At 45.7% G+C, this 17,365-nt stretch overlaps 1 protein-coding gene across 1 annotated transcript in view; it reads left to right on the plus strand.

The window, feature by feature from the left end:
- EPS8L2 (EPS8 signaling adaptor L2) overlaps positions 1–15,733 on the plus strand; it is a 68,179-nt gene extending 52,446 nt beyond the window's left edge. Inside the window, exons 12-21 of the mRNA XM_082485105.1 lie at positions 425–499; positions 1,462–1,610; positions 1,792–1,918; positions 2,312–2,427; positions 6,052–6,163; positions 7,237–7,344; positions 8,778–8,919; positions 11,824–12,007; positions 12,906–13,038; positions 13,393–15,733. Of these exons, the coding sequence (XP_082341231.1) occupies positions 425–499; positions 1,462–1,610; positions 1,792–1,918; positions 2,312–2,427; positions 6,052–6,163; positions 7,237–7,344; positions 8,778–8,919; positions 11,824–12,007; positions 12,906–13,038; positions 13,393–13,464 (1,218 nt within the window). The 3' untranslated portion in view covers positions 13,465–15,733. The remainder of the gene's footprint in view (positions 1–424; positions 500–1,461; positions 1,611–1,791; positions 1,919–2,311; positions 2,428–6,051; positions 6,164–7,236; positions 7,345–8,777; positions 8,920–11,823; positions 12,008–12,905; positions 13,039–13,392) is intronic.
- The last annotated feature ends 1,632 nt before the right edge of the window (positions 15,734–17,365 follow it).

Genomic DNA, 17,365 nt, shown 5'->3' on the forward strand with positions numbered 1-17,365 from the left:
AAACACTTGCTCTGTTGTTGTCATTCATGGGAACTTGGGGGATTTTCAACTTTACAAGAGTCAGAAGCAATAGGCCTGGTCCTTCTGCACTAAGACTTCCAAAATACGCCAAGGTTTTCTCCCTCTGCTCAAAATAACTTCAAAGGGACTGATTTGAACAGAGTAGGTACTCCACCCCTCCCGAAATTCAACACCCTTAGAAATGGACACAAAATAAGTGATCTAAAACTGAATGATTCCTACTCCCCAATCACTTACTCTTCTTCCCTGATTTCAGGTGCACTGTTACAAGTTTCCTTACTTTTTATGCTGTTATAGTTAATAAAACTATAGCAAATATCAGTCAGCAACAATCCCTCCATGTGCGAGAAAAGAGCAGGCAAAATCAGGTTAGGGTTAAACTGCGTTCCCTTTCTCTTTTCAGGCCAAACTGAGGAAGCACATCCAGAACCCCAGCGCTTCAGAGCTGGTGCATTTCCTATTTGGGCCACTGGAACTGGTAAACGTTATTCACAGGTTTCACTGTGAACTCCCTTTTTACGTCTAACGTTGCTTTCGCGCTTACAGGCAGCTAAATTACGTAGAGGAGTTGGAAGACTGCTCACAGCTGGCTGAAGCTTTCTCATCAGTCTAGCAATAACGCCAGTGTTTCTGGCCTCTGATCTGATTCCCAGCTTGCAGTAAATACACAAACCCTGGCAAATATGAATCTTTCCACCCCATTAAGAAAGACTTACTGTGAACAAAAGTGCAAGCCAGCTGTGGTTCCCATTGGGAATCTGCCTGATCTCACCTTCAAGCAAACACGGCTCAGTATTTGCACTGAAAATAGGAAGCAGAAATCCCAGCTTGAAAAAGAAGCCAGAAGGGACACAGAAATACCAAGTGATTTTCCATTTTTTAAGTGCCAGCTTGTGATGTATCCTGGCCCTTACAATGGCTAATTTTTAGATCCTAAGGATTAGCTGCTGCCAACAGGAGTCAAGCCATCCCTTGGCAGAAAGGCTTGCCCTCTGGCTTTCGTTTTATGCCTTGGAAAACTCAGTCAGTAACTATATGCCTTATTTGTCTATTTACTTTTTCTTAAAAAAATCTGCCAATCAAGTACTATGAGTGCAGTGCAAGGATAAGGTGACGCTGAGGGAATACAGCATCCCTTTTAGGTGGCAGCAAACCATTAATTTAGTTCATCTGTGTTGTGAAACCTCACCCTTACATATGAAGGCATAGAGGAGAACTTTGGAAGCGCAAGTCTAAGGCGAGTTTGCCTGGTTTTAGAGGTTGTCACCATGGCGGGTACGTTGGCTTCCTTTGGAGTGGCCAGGCACAGAGACTTCAAAGGATCAGAGCCACCGATTTTTCAGTCTTTGATTTCTGTTCCTTTGTGTATGTGCTGGTTTGATATTTGGAGCATTTCCTGCACAATCTCTCATATTTTGTGTGTGTTTGTGTGTAATACAGATCATCAATAGCTGTGGTGGCCCTGAGCTTGCCAGGTCTATTGTAAGCCCGCTTCTTTCGAAAGATGCCACCGATTTCCTCAGAGGACACCTGACACCAAAAGAGATAAACCTCTGGGACTCCCTGGGAGAGACATGGACCAGATCCAGGTGAGGACAGAGCTGCCATCTCACCAGGTTCTCCACGCTCCTGGGAAAGCAGACAGGGTGCTTGATTTTGTACTCATGTCAGAGGGTCAAGGATGCCCTGATGCTGCTGCTTCTCCCTGACATGCTTTCAGAGACATCTTCCTTGTGAATCTCACCGTATATTCCCTGCTTCATATCCTAGAGCTGAATGGCCCCGAGAAGCGAATATCCCCACCTACATCCCCAAATTCCGCAATGGCTGGGAACCACCCATGGAAATCTTCCGTGGAGCTCCCTGGGAAATAGACATCGGACACTTGCAAGAAGAGGTTAGTCCTGTGCCCCCAAGTCAGCCTCTCTTCTTTAACCTCTCCCTTCCAGCTCTCACCCTGAAAAAGGGGATCTGCGGAGTTCGCAGTGGTGCGTAACAAGTAGTCGGCTCAAAACCCAGTTGGATCTGGTCACTCCAGTTAAATGCAGAAAGAAAGTAAGGCCAGAGAAGGGCAGCAATAATCAGCCTCACCTCCTGATCAACAGGAAATAGGATACTATACTGTAACAGAGCCCCATGGATACAGGTTTGCCTGAACAACATTTCTTTGGTGTGCACCTCATCATGACCAAAAGCTTCCAGGCCATCATTCATCTACCACTCACTCTCCTTTTCTCTGATACAGCTTTCCCCTTTCCTGGTAACACTGACTTCATTTTTACCTTTCCAGCTATCATCAGCCAATGGGTATCCTTACCGTAACTCCTCACTCAAGCGCGGCCAGAACCCTGATCAGACACAAGCTGTGGATGCCTTTAAACAGAACGTAACTCAGCATGTAAATAGGTAACGTATCAGCACCACCCTGGACAAGGGCACCTTGGCTCCCAGCTTGTAACCTCATAAACACACCCTGCAACACATCATGACACCAGGATGTTTTGGCATCCTGGTAGATAACTCTCCACCTTTATTAATTCAGACTTCTTAACAAGATCAAGAGAACTCAAAGATCAGACGAGGGATTATTCAGATAAACACTGTCTGCTTTTTAATCACCGGCAGGTCTACAAGGAAATGGGTTACATGTGTTTTCCACCACAAGAGGCAAAAATATTGACTGACTTCACAAGTCAATCAGTATGTCTTGCTTCATAACATCAGCCCACCAAAGGGATATTAAGGATCATGTGCCAAAGATACTGCACTGCACTTTTGTCCTCCATACGTTTAGAGAAGCTAATATCTCTCCATTCATCCTAAAGCCACAACAGCTTTCATGGAAAGAACCTGCTTATAGGAGGCACCTGTACTAAGGCATGAGGACATGCAAGCTTTCCACTGTTGAAAAAGGCAGTGCTGGGAAAGAGTAGCCTGACCTCAGCAGCACTGCACAGAAAACACTTTAACCGAGGCACTGCCTTTTTGTTTCACTGGAGGCAGCAGCTCCTCCTTTTGCTTTTAGACACAACCAAAGGGAAAAACATTTATTAGAGGCGGAATAAAAGGAGAACGTGTTTCTGGTCTTGCCCATCTCTCCATCAGGAAACTGAAAGGGCACTGATTTCAAACAACTGTTCTTAATGAGATAAATCCAGAAAATAGGGACACCACCACCACCACCACCACCACCCCTTCTTGCAGAAGTCTTGGAAAGTTCAGTTCCCAACCCAGAACCAATCAGGCCACCCCTTTGCCTCAGGATTTTTTCCAAGGGAAAGATGGCTCTTTCACAATTTAACCAAACACTCTGCCCTGCTGCTAGTTTTCTATCACCAGTGATTTGACATGAAGTTACCAACTTCAAATCTTTAAAGACTGGAAGTCCAGACGCAGTAAAGCACTTAACTATGCACTTTGCTGTAGCCAGCTCTAGACTGGGGAAAAAACCCTCAAGCCAGACTGTTTTTTCATGGTTTTATGTTCTAATCTAAAAAACCTCTACTACTACAAAAAAGTTCAAATGCGCCACAGAATACCTTAAATCCAATTATATCAGCAAAATAACTTATTCTTCCTATTCCCCCCAAAGCTCCTGGTAGGAACCATAAAATGATACAGATGCGGTGTTGAGTAGGGAAGTAATTATGATAACAAATTCTCTTTGTTTACATTTTTCTGAGTGAGGTTATGACAAATAAGGAGAACTTAGTTAACATAAGAACATTTAAGTCCATCTTTAGTGACTGGTAGATAATACACGTAAGGAAACATTTTCATCTGTTAGTCTCAGCACAGGCAAACTATAAAAAGTAGTATCAAGTCCTGGAACACAAATTAACAGCGTGCCTTTTTACTAAGGTGACCGTTTCCCTGAGACACCACCCAGTCTAACTACAGTGTGAGCTCACAGAAGAGTAGATGAGGATGTCTTTCCTCCTGGGATAGGTGTTATACCTTTTTACCTACCTTTCAGACTGTCAACAGCAAGTTTTCCTTACGGATAACATTTAAGAAAAAAAAAAAAACAAACATCAAAGTTAACGACACTGAAGCAGATGCTAAAATTCAGAATGTGCTTTGACATCTTCTTCAGTGCAGAACAGACCTCCGCCAAGCGTGCCCAGATGTTTGCCAAGATCTCAGTCCTGGGACAGACGTATTTCACGCTATACGCATGCTTTTTTCAGAGTAGTTTGAACTAGTTTCCTAACCAAGAGACATTATATTAAGAAAAATATCCACGCATCAGTATTATTATTTACACCAGGGCTTTTGGCTGCAGAGAAGTGTCACAAAAGCCTCAAGCAATATTACGATAATCAGCAAAGGTCGCTTGTGTAAAATCTAGGTGCACGCAAAGCACACGTTAGCTTCAAACTCCTCCAGCCGTCATCTTTTTCCTCATGACTCATTGACCTTCTGGAATGGTACAAAAGAAGTAATTTCTACCTAACTCGGCTTTCCTCCCCTTCCCTGCCTTCAGGGCACTGCTGGGTAAGGCCACCACTCCCTTTCTGGACTGGTGGATTCAATCTGCCCCAGAGTCTGCTCCAGTCTCTCCCCCACTGCAGGCTTACAACTTATATATCGCACATGGCTGTAACTAGACCAAGAGTTGTCCCAAATCAAGCCAACTAAAGACAACATTACAGCCAGAGGCATGATATCAAACCACTGGTTCAGTGGTTTCAACCTTTTCAGACCACCAAAAACTATTTCATGAAGACAGTAAAATGAACCAAAACTAAGCATAACAAGCGTGCTTTCCAAAGGTTTTACAGATGCTTCAGAAGCAGTCCACAAAGAGCTGAGTTTCCACAGATCATAGATTTAAAATCACTGACTAAATCCAAGAACTCAGCAATGGAAAAACATCAGGCTAAGAAACATAACTGCTGGAAGCACTGGCTTCACCGAGTTACACAGAACTTGGCATAAAGTGGAGAACCTGCCCCCCTGCCAGCACGCCCACTGCAAATACAGCACCCGGGAGCCTTCTGCGTGGGGTGGCTGTGCAGTTTGCAAGTCATAAGCAGAAAGAGCCATAGAAGCTGCATTAAAATAGCTCCTACCTGCCCTTACACAGCAAGGCAAGACAGTTTTTCCATGCTGCAAACATTTTTGGAATTAAAAAAAATAACACTACACCCATCTTAACTGGAGAAGAAAAAGATGAGATCTGCAAAATTCTCCTAAGCCAGGCAAAAAACACTATGAAAAAATAAACCATTTCAGTTCCAGTCAAAGGGAATCTTTCATCCCACTTTTCCACGAATTTCCATTTTTGACAATCCACCATATTTATTCTGTCTTTCTCTCCAAGTGAAAAGCAGTTCAACACTGAAAGCTGTATATTCTTATGTCAGAAATTCCCAAGCAAAATACTTAAACACATTCCCCTTCCCCCCAAATATATATCTTAGAATAGAAATATTCACTTACTTTTCCTGAGAACCAGCAGAATTCTGTTTCAGCTGCTCAACATTCATCGCCTGATGAAAAACCACAGATTTCCAGTCAATTCTACCTACACTCATTTTTCAACACCCTTCTCCCCAGCACTGCTGCCTCCTTCTCCCCTGCTCTGCAATATGGAGCAGTTGTTTCCATTTATCAGGGTTTCACACTTATTTTTCACAGGAGGTGCAATCAGAGCATTTTGTTGGTGCTTTGTCAGTCTCCCCAGCCCTTGCAAGGCAGCAGCTGAGAGGGGAAGAAGTTTTGTCTCCCACCCTGAAAGCAGCAGCTTCACGGTCCCCCAATAAGGTCACTAATGAAACAGCCCTACAGCTTCACCCCCCCCCCCCCCCCCCCCGAAACACAGGGTGTTTCACTAAAATGAGGGGTGAAAATCTTCCTTAAAGCAGAGTAGCAAAGAGGCTCTGCCCCCTCCTAACACAAACATAATCGTCTCTCTACCTGCACTGGCACACAGCCTTCACCACTCCTCTTTTGCCAGTGAACCCGTATTTCCCTAGTTATTAGATGGGCCTCCATTAAAACTCCTTTTTTTTTTTTCTCCTTCAGGAATTTTGAGGCACAGGGAATGGCTCTGCCGAAGAGATATGCCAAAATCCGCTACGATTTCACCGCGCGAAATGCCAATGAACTCTCAGTGCTGAAGGATGAAATCCTGGAGGTACGTGAACCCACTCGGGGAAAAGGTGTGCCCTGCGCCCCTTTCCAGGAACGGGAGAGATCTCGAGATACCACCAATGCCAACTCATTTTTGCTTGGTGTTTTCTGAGCAGTAACACAAAGCTTTGCTCAAATCTAAAGCTTTAGGTCTGAGCTGGAGAGGGCTGACTGTATGCATTGGGTCATTTGCTCAGCTGAAACATATCACTCACATCTTAATTAGCTACAAGGAGGAAGGAAAACAAGTCACTGTAGTACACTGCTCACCCACTTGCTGGGTCTATGTTCATTATTACAACTCCTCCCCAAAAGGAATTATTTTCTATGAAAACATCCTTTTTCATAACCTCTTTATTTTACTCTTACTGTTGGCAGCTGGAGAATGTAGGAGATGACTTGGTCTACACACTAACTGTAACAGACCTGTGACGAGAAACAGACTTCTGTTCAAAAATGTAGCTAGAATGAGAAACGTCTGTGGATCTTGCCAGCAAAGATCATCCATTCTGGGAAGATTACTTTAAAAAAAAAACTAAATAAAAAAAAATATCACAGTTCTGGGTAAAAACAAGCCTGCTGAAAGGAGCAGGGGGGCAGGAACAATAAAAAATCTCTCAGCAATGGGCAATCTCCTTGCCACATCATGGGTATGATGTGATTACAGTATGTGTTATGATGTGACATGTGATCAAGTTATATGACAACACTCCAACATCTTTGGCAGGAGCCACCCTTGATTTATTTTTTTAATGCAAAGACAACACAAACTCAGTCACTGGGGAAAAAAAAAAAATGAAGAAACAGGCAAATTAAGTTGGAACTTGAGTTCTTCAGCACCCCAGGTCTGTTTTCACCCAGAGACATTCTCCTGTTCATCATTAGGATAAGTTCTGATGCTTTTCAGGAAAGGTTTCAGCCTGAATTGCAAATAAGTGCAATAGATCTGTATGCCAGCTCCTGGCCTCAGTGATGTTATTCTGACAACTTCAAATTACTGTGTGATTTATTTCCCCTATACGCACACCAGGAATCTGATGTTCTCACTAGCAAATTTATTTTTTTCCCCTCTCTCAGGTGTTGGAAGATAATAAGCAGTGGTGGAAGCTGCTCAACCGGAGCGGGCAGGCTGGTTACGTCCCTTATAACATCCTGGATGTGGTGAAACTGGAAGAGCTTGAACAGGTCTGTAGACTGATATTTAACCAGTAGCTGGCTGCAGGGCATAATCAGCCTCTGAAAATAATCTTGTAATTAGACCTCCCTGGATTTCTAAGGATGCTATGCACAAGTCGGCATGAACAAACCAGGATCCTGGAGATTCCTGAGTCCCCTGGGATAAAACTCTCACTGTTTACCTTCCCCCCCCCTCCCCAAATGAGGCCTGTCCTTCCCATCCGTGTGGCAGCCTCACACTTTCCTCCTGCTCGGAGATGTCAAGCACATTGCCTGCTGCCAGTGGCACCTGGCAGGCAGTGTTATGGGACAGGCTGTAGGCAGCAGCCTGCTATGGAGTGAGACCCCAGCTCGAAGGGACGCCCACCCTGAGCCTAGCACCGCCACTTGTCATCCCAACAGAAAAGGTCTCACGTTGAGGTGTCACCAAACAGCTGCTGGCTACAGTGGCTTGAAAGAGTTCCACCTTTTGGCAGCTCCTTCCCCCTCCCCAAACCCACCTACTTCTCAGCCTGTGATTTACCAACATCCCCTCCTGCGAAACCCTGCTGCTATCAGGGCTGCGCCGTGAACAGAATAAAAGAGCTAACGCAGCCATAAAAGCAGAGATTTTTGTTGGGTGTTAAATTAAAAACAGACAGTTCCCTCATGCAGTTCAGTTCAGCAGCGAGAACAAGTTACTAGACTGGAGGCAGATGGAAATACCACCTCAGTGAATATTAATGAATGTTGCTCTTGAGCACCTTGCGTTGTGAAAATGTGGAGCTGGAGAGCTCCAAATGCCCTAAGGAAGCACAGAACTGCTTCCCCACTTTGGTATTTCACAGCTTGGGCAAAGCATAAGGTCCCCCAGCAGGCCTCTGGATAAAAACCGTCAGTTTAATCAAAATGTGAAAAAACTCTTTCCAGACTGCTCCAGGCACTTGGCAGCGGTCCCACTTAACATCCAGTTACTAAAGCAGTGATGCTTTAGCTTCAAATGGGATTTCTGATTGTTTTCTCTTCATATAAAAAATCCTTTTGCTTCCCTTGCTCTCCAAGGAAGTCCTCTAAGCAGTAATTTCTGCACAGTAGAAGGCTAATGGGTCAAGTCACACATGTGAGAGCAGTCACCCACGACAGTGGCAAACAAGCATGAAACTCCATTCCTCTCTGTGTGATGAACATGACATGTTTTCCAGGAGTGTAAATGCCTTCACACAGTCTTTGGCCTTTGGTTTGGGTTCTGTTCATTCCCATGAGACCCCAGAAATTATCTTCTTCCATGCAGCTCCACCTGAGGTCTCATCAGCCTCAGTTGAGCAGCCCCAGATCAGCACAGGGAGCATGTGGCAATTTGTCCCTCCATTCCTTATCTTGGGTGGGAGGCAAAAAGCCTAAGAAAATGAAAAGTGGCAAAAAAAAAATTCTTACACATTTTTTTTTTCTTTATTATCACCTAGTCTAACCAGAGGTACAAAGGAGACCTGAGCCCCAGGGGATATGGACCATCCAGCCCAACTCACAAGCTACCTGCCAGCTACGCTGGGGATAAATGGGGAAGTGAAATGTTATCACGCAACTCACCCCAGGACGCCAAAGAACGTATGTGTCCCACATCGCGCTCCCAGCGTCCGGGCACCTTTTATACCACACATAGCAGCCTCAGGCAGCCAGAGAGCATGGCACCATGGCTTTGCACTTTGGGACTTAATTGAAAAGTTTGTGCGAGCACATGGTTTTGCTCACTCTCCGTACCGGTGGTTTTCTTTCTTTACTTTTATCATAATGGTCTGACCGCTATTTTTGGTTGTGGTGTGTGTGTAACCAGACCTATCTAGGTGTGTTCCCTCTCATAAGGCTCTGCACAAGAAGTGACTGTGCCTTTTAGTGATAAGCAATAGACCAGCGGTGGTTTTAGAGGAGATGTACAGAGGCAATTCCAGGTAGTACAACACCCAACAGAGCAACTCAGGGGAGCTTGCTGACTCACGTCACAGGCTCTCAGGCAGCCTGGGACAAACAGGGCAAAAAGGTGATCACTTTAACCCTCCATCCAGCTTGACCTTCCTCCTCCTCCTAAGGAGAGAGTTTCCTTTCACCGCCAACATGTTTAAGCATGTCTAAGCAACTACCCACATTCAGGTCAATCCCTTTCCTTTGCTTCCTTTGCTCTTGTCTCCTGCCACACAGGCGGTGCCCGCCTGGACTGTTCCTTCACGTGGTTTCAGAGAAATCCCAGCCAGCAGATCTGCCAAATATGAGATTCACATCACTCCCTCGTCCTGCACATGCTACGTGGGGTCGCAGAGCATGAGAAAGACCAGGAGCCCTGCTCACCTCATCCCCTTATCACACCCTGCATACACCTGTAGCAAGCTGTCTCCCCAAGGCCACAACCAGGGTTCATCCCCTGATCAGCTACCATTGACTCTGGCAAGCAGGGGCCCTTTTGGGATGACAGAAAGCCCCATCGTACAAGCATCATGGACATGTATCTATTAATAACACTGAGTTATTCTCTACAGTCTTTGGGAGTTTCATGGAAAAAGTGATACGAGGTGATGTGTCACTGGAGTTTTACGAGTGCGCTGCTCACGCCCGGTTCATGCTGTCTGCCACTTCTGTTTAGCTGCACGGCAAAAACTGGAGCTCTGAGGACTCGGATCAGCAAATTCCTTACTAGAAGTAGCAGAGAGGACTGAGAAGGAGAGGGAGCAGGGCTACAGCTCAAAAACAAGACTCTAATTGTAGGCACTCACAGAATTGGCCTTCCACAGCAAAGAGGCAATGGGAAGACAATAAATGGCAACACAGGGGCACAGAGAAATGGGAACCTTGTTCTCAGAAACAGATAGTCAGGCCTCCCTCACCTCTGCTGTCTCATGCGGTTGGGGTTTTTTCCCCTCCCTGCTGCGAAATTTGCAGGGCAATTTCCTTATTTCAGTAGCCCAAAGGGAACTATGTAACACAAAAACAGGAAGATGACAAACTAAAGCAAAAGCACAACAGTAGACATCAAGAAACAGGGACCTTGTCCCTTGTCACCACTTGACAGCACCAGTGGGAGCAAAGATGCTGCTGGATCAGGTTTTACATCCTTGAGCAAACTTCTGCTAGTTGGTGTTGCAGGGTTTTATGTCCTTTCAATGGGGTGTGACGAACAGGATGGGTTAGCAACATGAGAAACAAGATCCATCCCAATATAAATTTGTATATGAGATAGGTGAAAATGTATGTCCTTACCAGCACCTGTCTGCAGACAGCAGTCACACAAAAGGAATGTGTTCTTATCAAAATGTTCTCCCATTATTTTGCCAGATATGACACCCTTTTTCCCCAATAAGTGCTTTTGACCAAGAATTTTCCAGGCAGATTGATGGGTAGACTAGCTCCTGTTGGCTAAAAGCAAATGCCTGTAGAGGTGAGGTCTCCTTTTCCATACCAGACCAATCTCTACTCGGTTAAACGTGGACTGGGGAATCTGTGCTTGTTAAATGAGGCAGCTCTTCTGCTGGTATGTACCACGACAGAGAATACGCTTTCCTCTAGAAATGGAACAGCTGTATCAATGCTGGTCAACATCAGAACCAGAGAATTCCTTTCTCCCAGGAACAGCAGCAGTTGTTCCAAAACTCTCCAATTAGCCTAATGGACATTGCTGAAGAAACGAGGCCAAACTCTCAGACATGCAGTGCTTGTACCAAACCACGCCCTTGTCCTGGGGGACAGTCACACTGTGAGAATCATAGAATCACAGAATCATAGAATGGTTTAGGTTGGAAGGGACGTTGAAGATCATCTAGTTCCACCCCCTGCCCTGGGCAGGGACACCTCCCACCAGCCCAGGTTGCTCCAAGCCCCGTCCAACCTGACCTTGAATACCTCCAGGGATGGAGCAGCCACAGCTTCTCAGGGCAACCTGTGCCAGGAGCTCACCACCCTCAACGTGAAAGATGTCTTCCTAATATCTAATCTGAATCTACCTTCTTCCAGTTTGAGAAACACTTCAGCAGCTTTTTAGATTCAGTGATTGCTGTGTGGACAAGGAGCATTTGGCTGTTATTTTATGATTCCTCCTCTCCATCATTCTGGAGAAGAACTGCAGGAATCGAGGTTTCTCCCAAAGAGAAAGCAAGGTTTCAAAAGCTGAAGGAAGTTAAGAATATTGGCTTGGGAGGAAAGGGGAGATTCCCTCAGCCTGTTCCAGCAGTCTGCCAGCCTCCAAAACTGCGGCAGTCTGCCTTTATACATTTGCTCCTGATGGAAGTTTGAAGGTCAAAACATCATGCTCAACCTATTGCTCTAACAAAGTACTTCAGCTTGTTCTTTAAAACTAAAATACAAAAGTAAGCACTTTCCTTTGATGTATTTACAAAGTTAATAAAAATGCTGAGACAGATTCTGATCTTCCTTACAATTTCCCTGAAAACACATTAATTTAATAGGATTTGTGACTGAAGACTTGATTTCATTCCCTGTTCTCTACCTTGTGCCTTGTTTCCCCAGAACTTATTCATCAAATGGATGAGCTGAATGATGAGTTGCTGAAGATGATCACAAACAATAAAATCCAGCCTCCCCAGAGGAATTTCAAAGTGGAAAAGCCTCAGGAAGCTTCTGTGCCCCTCACCTTCGAATCCAGCACTGAAGAAGTCAAAGCTTGGCTGGAGGCAAAGTCATTCAGCAAAGAGTAAGATCTGCTTTACTACCATAGGAAATGCTGGTCCTTCGTTAAAAAAGGAGTGGGGGAGGCAGCCTGCAACATTTCAACCAGGTTACAAGTCACTTGTATTTACTTACAGAGCCTGTATTGCAAATTAGATTTCAATTATAGTAAATCCAGGCTATATAACCAGTACATTCAGAGCCCAAACTTACTCCCTTTCTTTCTTATATGCTCAAACAAACCTTGTCTTACAGTGCAGCAAAAGACCTAATGAGCAGCTGCAAATAAAGGAATGGTCTTGCTTATTCACACAACTCACATACAAACACTGCACAACATCCTACCGCTGGTGCTTGTCTGGCCTCAATTAGCCAGTTCAGAGTGCTGAACTTAGAGAAAAATAACTAATTAACTAGCTAAACCCATGGCCTGAAAGGCAAATTTCAGATGAGTGCCTGTCTCTGGAGAAATGGTCCTAAAGCATCTCTGAGGAAGAGCCAGACCCTCAGCCGGGACTAGCAAATCCTCCCAGCTATCAGGGAAGGACCAAAAAGCTGCACATGGTCAAGAGTTAAGAGTTACAACCCCCGCTCTGCACAGCCATCTAGGAGGAGCTCCAGGATTGCTCCCCACATGCCACGCAACTGGCGTGAAATCACTGCAATACCCACAGGGCCGGGTACACAGTGGATGCCAGGGTGACACTGGCTTCACCCGCTCCTCTCCGCTTGCTGTCATGCCCGCCAAGAGCTTGGGTTACCCAACAGCTGCCACCTTGGCACAGCCCCAGGGCCTTGCATGTGATATGGTCCTGGGGCAGGGGCTGCACGTCAGCTGCTCCTAGCCCTTTTATCTCCGACTCCTCGCTTTTGGCAAGAGGCCACATGTAGCACAATTATCTCCTCACTTTGTGTCTTCCCAGGACAGTGGAACACCTTGGCATCCTTACTGGAGCTCAGCTCTTCTCCCTCAACAGAGAGGAGCTGAAGAAAGTGTGCGGTGATGAGGGAAACAGAGTATACAGTAAAATCACAGTGGAGAAAAACCAACTGGAGGTAAGTAGCTTCCTGCACAAATCCTACCTGAATGGGTGCCTGTACCAGCAGTGTCAGATATCCCATTAAACAGACATTTTAAGAAACACAATTTAAAAACAAACAAACAACAAAACACCCCAAAACCACACAATCAAAAAAACCACACCACCTAAAAATGCTGAGAAGTCTTTTAAGCAAAAAGGCCCCAAATCTGTAAGGCAGATCACCCTGTCTCCTCTAATGAATCTGCCTGCTTACCGGTATCACTCATCCCTTTGAAACTAGCTCTACTTTTACAGCATTAGTTAAGTATTATAATTTAACTACAGCTTGAAGTTAAAATTCAAACTTTCTCTTTTGTTTCCATTCTAGAAAAGCAGAGGGGAGTCAGAGCTTGAAGGAATCATGAAGCGTCGCCAGGAAAGGATTGATTCCGCTAATTAAAATCTATCTGCTTTATTTCAGCTATTAGTCATAGTAGTACAGAAAAAGGGAATGAAAGCAACGATCCCCAGTCCAGACAAGAGACAGCAGTGCTCCCCATTTGGCAGTCTAATTGCCATCAAAGTGACAATTTCTTGAACAATGTTGATAAGGGTAGACAATAAGACCATGTCCCATTGGGAAAGGTGTTTTAATATTGCATGAAGTATTTTTTTTTAACTATATATTTTATACTGAAATTTTACATGCATGCCATCAGAGCAGATCAGAATTCACACATGTCTGAATGTATGACAATGGCTGAATTCAAGCAAAAAAGACACCGCAAAGCTTTTCTCAGAGGGCTGTACTTGCTCCCACCCCCCTCGCCAGCATGGCTCGGGAAGAGAGGGCACGGCACACAGCACAGAACAAGCCAGCCTGAATGTTTAGAGTCTGGACCACAGAAATAAGTCTTTTCCCCCACTTTTTATTTCCTTCTCTGTGGCAGATATCCCCTGCAGTCCACTAGCAAAGGCCCTGTGACAACTCACTGTCCTTCTTCTGTCCCCTCATGCCCCCTCGTTGGATGAGGCTAGAATTGCAACACACGTTAGCTAAGACTGGCTGTTGCCTTAAATCCATGTACCAGTTAGTGCTGTCTTTGAACAGTGGAAATGGGCTTTCATTGCGTAATAACGAGCAGGAGCCGAGTGACAACCGAAGTGATTTGAATCTGCAAATAGGTGAGCACAGCCTGATCATCCCTGCTTACGCAGAGGCTGGGGCTCAGGGCGGCTGTGCAGCCCGTCACCTTGGCACCGATCCCGGATCAGAAAGTTGCAGTATTGCCAAAGCCAGGCCTCAAACAAGGAGACGATAAGCCCGTACCCATTTGCTCCCAACACAATCATACCCAAAGCCCTTCCCAGGCTGTTCGCCACACGTCCCCACCTTCACATTTTCATTGCAAAGAGTAATCTGAAATGCTTCCTAAATGTCTAATATGCAAAAGCACACTTGGAAAGGCTATTTTAATACAAAATAAATGGCCACAAAAATAAAAATAATAATCTAATTTAGTAGAGGCTGTCGTTCTTCACTTCCTGTTTTTCTTAATAATGTTATGTGCATATGTATATATCTATCTAGTGAAGTACCTCCCTCGTTCTTACAATCTATAAATACGGATGAGGAAAAAATCCCTTTCCCTAGAGACATAATTAAGTGATTACGCATCAATAATTTACTGAAAGTTTCGAAAGCTCCAGCACGCATGTAGTAGATTTCCTGTCCACAGCAAGTTTGGCACACGCTGTATTTATATCTGTATTTTACTTACAGACCAACTTGATAAGAATGCAGTAAAGCAAACACATCTACAGGAACTACTCAGAGACCAGGAAGACTTTTTCTCTCTCATTCACACACCTTAACTTTAGTTGAGTGGGAGTTCAGGCCCAGATGCCACAAAGGCTTACACATGTGCTTTCCTTTACGTGCCGTGAAAGCACGTTAAAACCTCCTTGAAAGGATAAGCACTTGCCTAAGTCTTTGCACAACTGGGGCCTGTCCTTGCATATTTAATGGAAAAACCTGTACAGCTGTAAAGCAGTGGCTGGGGAACATGAGTCTAAATCAGAGAATACTGATGCACCTCTCAGTTTTGGCTTTGTTCTTCCAAAAAATGTTTCTAATGGATGATACATTTTCTTAATCTTGAAATAGGACATTGTAAGCACCAGCAGAATTGGGGCGTAGGCAGGGAACTTTCAGAGGAGGATCATTTTTTTAGTCACAACCCTGCTGGCTTGCCACGGTGGCTGGAGTTCGCAAAGGGTACTCACCTTGTCAGGGACGGATGAAGAGGACAATCCTCCTGAGAAGCCCTGGCTCTAGATTAGGGTGGAGATGGGAAGCAGGTGTGAACGCTGGCAAACCATCTGTGTTTGAAGCACAGGAGGCTAAATACTTTCTAAAATGAAGATAAAAACAAATGGTGAGCTAGGAAATACACCACCATTCTTGTCTTTGGGTTTAAAGCAAAACAAATCATACAGACTTATCGTTACTTGGGATTATATATAGAAGCATACATGACAGTTCTGTAAAGCCGGGAGCCACGGGAGCATTTCATAAATATATCGGTAGACCTTATGGCAGAAGTCACTTTTAAAGATTTCCATATGACTGAGCTGTGCATCTGTTATATTTGTACCGCCTGCAGATAATGCTATAATGTACTGTACATTAATGTAATTGAACGAAGGATAAAATGATATAACCAAGCACTGTATAAGATTTATTAAAATAGTTAAGTTATACTTATAACTCCGTCTCTGTCTCTCTCACTTGGATATAAATGAAAGCAATGGGACACAAAAACCGTCAGTAAGGGCTGCTTTTCGTAACGACTTGTCACTCTGAGTCTAAGACACACAGCAGAGTATCCAAAATTGCATGTTTCTTTTTGTTTCTGGGGTACTGCCATTCAGAAGGAATGATGTTATGGCCTTGATAATCGTTCATGTCTGAAAACAGGGCTAGGTGAAAATGCCACATATTATAGTAATCAAATGCTGGGAAAGCTACCAGCTGAATCCAAACAATCCCCTTTCTCATCATCTTGGAGAACAAATATTACCTCTGGAACGTGCAACTGAGGCAACACACCAGCATTTACATGCACAGATACTGTTCAAGACTACATTGTGCAGTGACATGCTAAAAACACCCAACCCTGGCCAATACCAGCTAACAGAGGGCTGAGAATAAAGGGAAGGGAGGGGATACATAAGGAGGACTCTTACTCCTTGGCAAAGGGCTCTGGAAACAATAAAAACGTTTCCTACACAGTCACAGAATTCAAACATGACTTAAACATAATGCTTCTTTACATTGTCTTCTCTTTGGGTTGGCCAAAGCACAAGAAGGTTGTACAAAAGCATATTCTTGCGTATCAGGAGGGGAAATTACTGAGTCAGCTCCCACAACTGAAACAGTACAAAACAAAACGAGGGGAACAGCACGAATCAAAGAGCCTGCACTTAAAGGCCAAGTGGCAGATTTTGCAGCATTTCCAGCCGAATCCCATTCCCTATTCCAGAAGCACAACCATATTAACAGGATCGTCTTCTCTAGAGCTGAAATGAAGCATAGGCGAACAGCCATGGGCACCTTGCTAGGTGAGGGGCTCTCTCCGGCAGGGCAGGGCAGGGCAGGACACGCTGCAGCCCCGGCTGCGTGGGGCCTGGTCACTGCAGCAAGAGAGGAAACGCACCGCTCATCTCCTGCAACGGGTTAAGGCAGGCGCGGCACGGCTCGGCTGCAAGTCTTTCCTCAAGGCTGCCAAACAGGCCGAAGGCCTCACCCTCGCCCACCCTCCCGCCGCCATCTTATGTCACTAGCAGAGCCCTCTTCCGGAGAGGCCCCGTAGGCCCCAAAGGGAGGGAGGAACGGACATCCGAGGGGCGGCTCGGGCGCCATGCCCGGCCGCGGGGAGGCCCCACGGGAGCTCCCAGGGTCATGGACGGCCCCCTCAGCCCCAGCCCACCCGGCGAACAGCTCTCCCGAGCGCCGCACTACCCTCTCCCCGCTCTAGGGCAATGGCAGGCCGGAGCAGCCGCATCCCCCGTCGCCATAGCGACCACCCCCCTTCGACCCTCACGAGCCGCCAAACCACCCAATCAGAAACTTTCTCTCTCCCTGGCTCCTCCCTGCCGCGTCAATCTTGCCTCCCGCCCTTTTGATTGGCTCGCCGCCTCCCTGCTGACATGGGATTGGAGGCGGGCGGGCGGCACGCCCCTCCCCGCGGGCGGTGGGTGTCGGGCTCGAGCGAGCGGCGGGTGCGCGCGCGCAGGCCGGTTCCCCTCCGGGCACGCAGTGTTCCTTATAGGCGGCGCGAGATACCCCCCCCCCCCCC

The sequence above is a fragment of the Vanellus vanellus genome, assembly GCF_965231255.1.
Source record: "Vanellus vanellus genome assembly, chromosome: 6".
Taxonomy (NCBI): Eukaryota; Metazoa; Chordata; class Aves; order Charadriiformes; family Charadriidae; genus Vanellus; species Vanellus vanellus.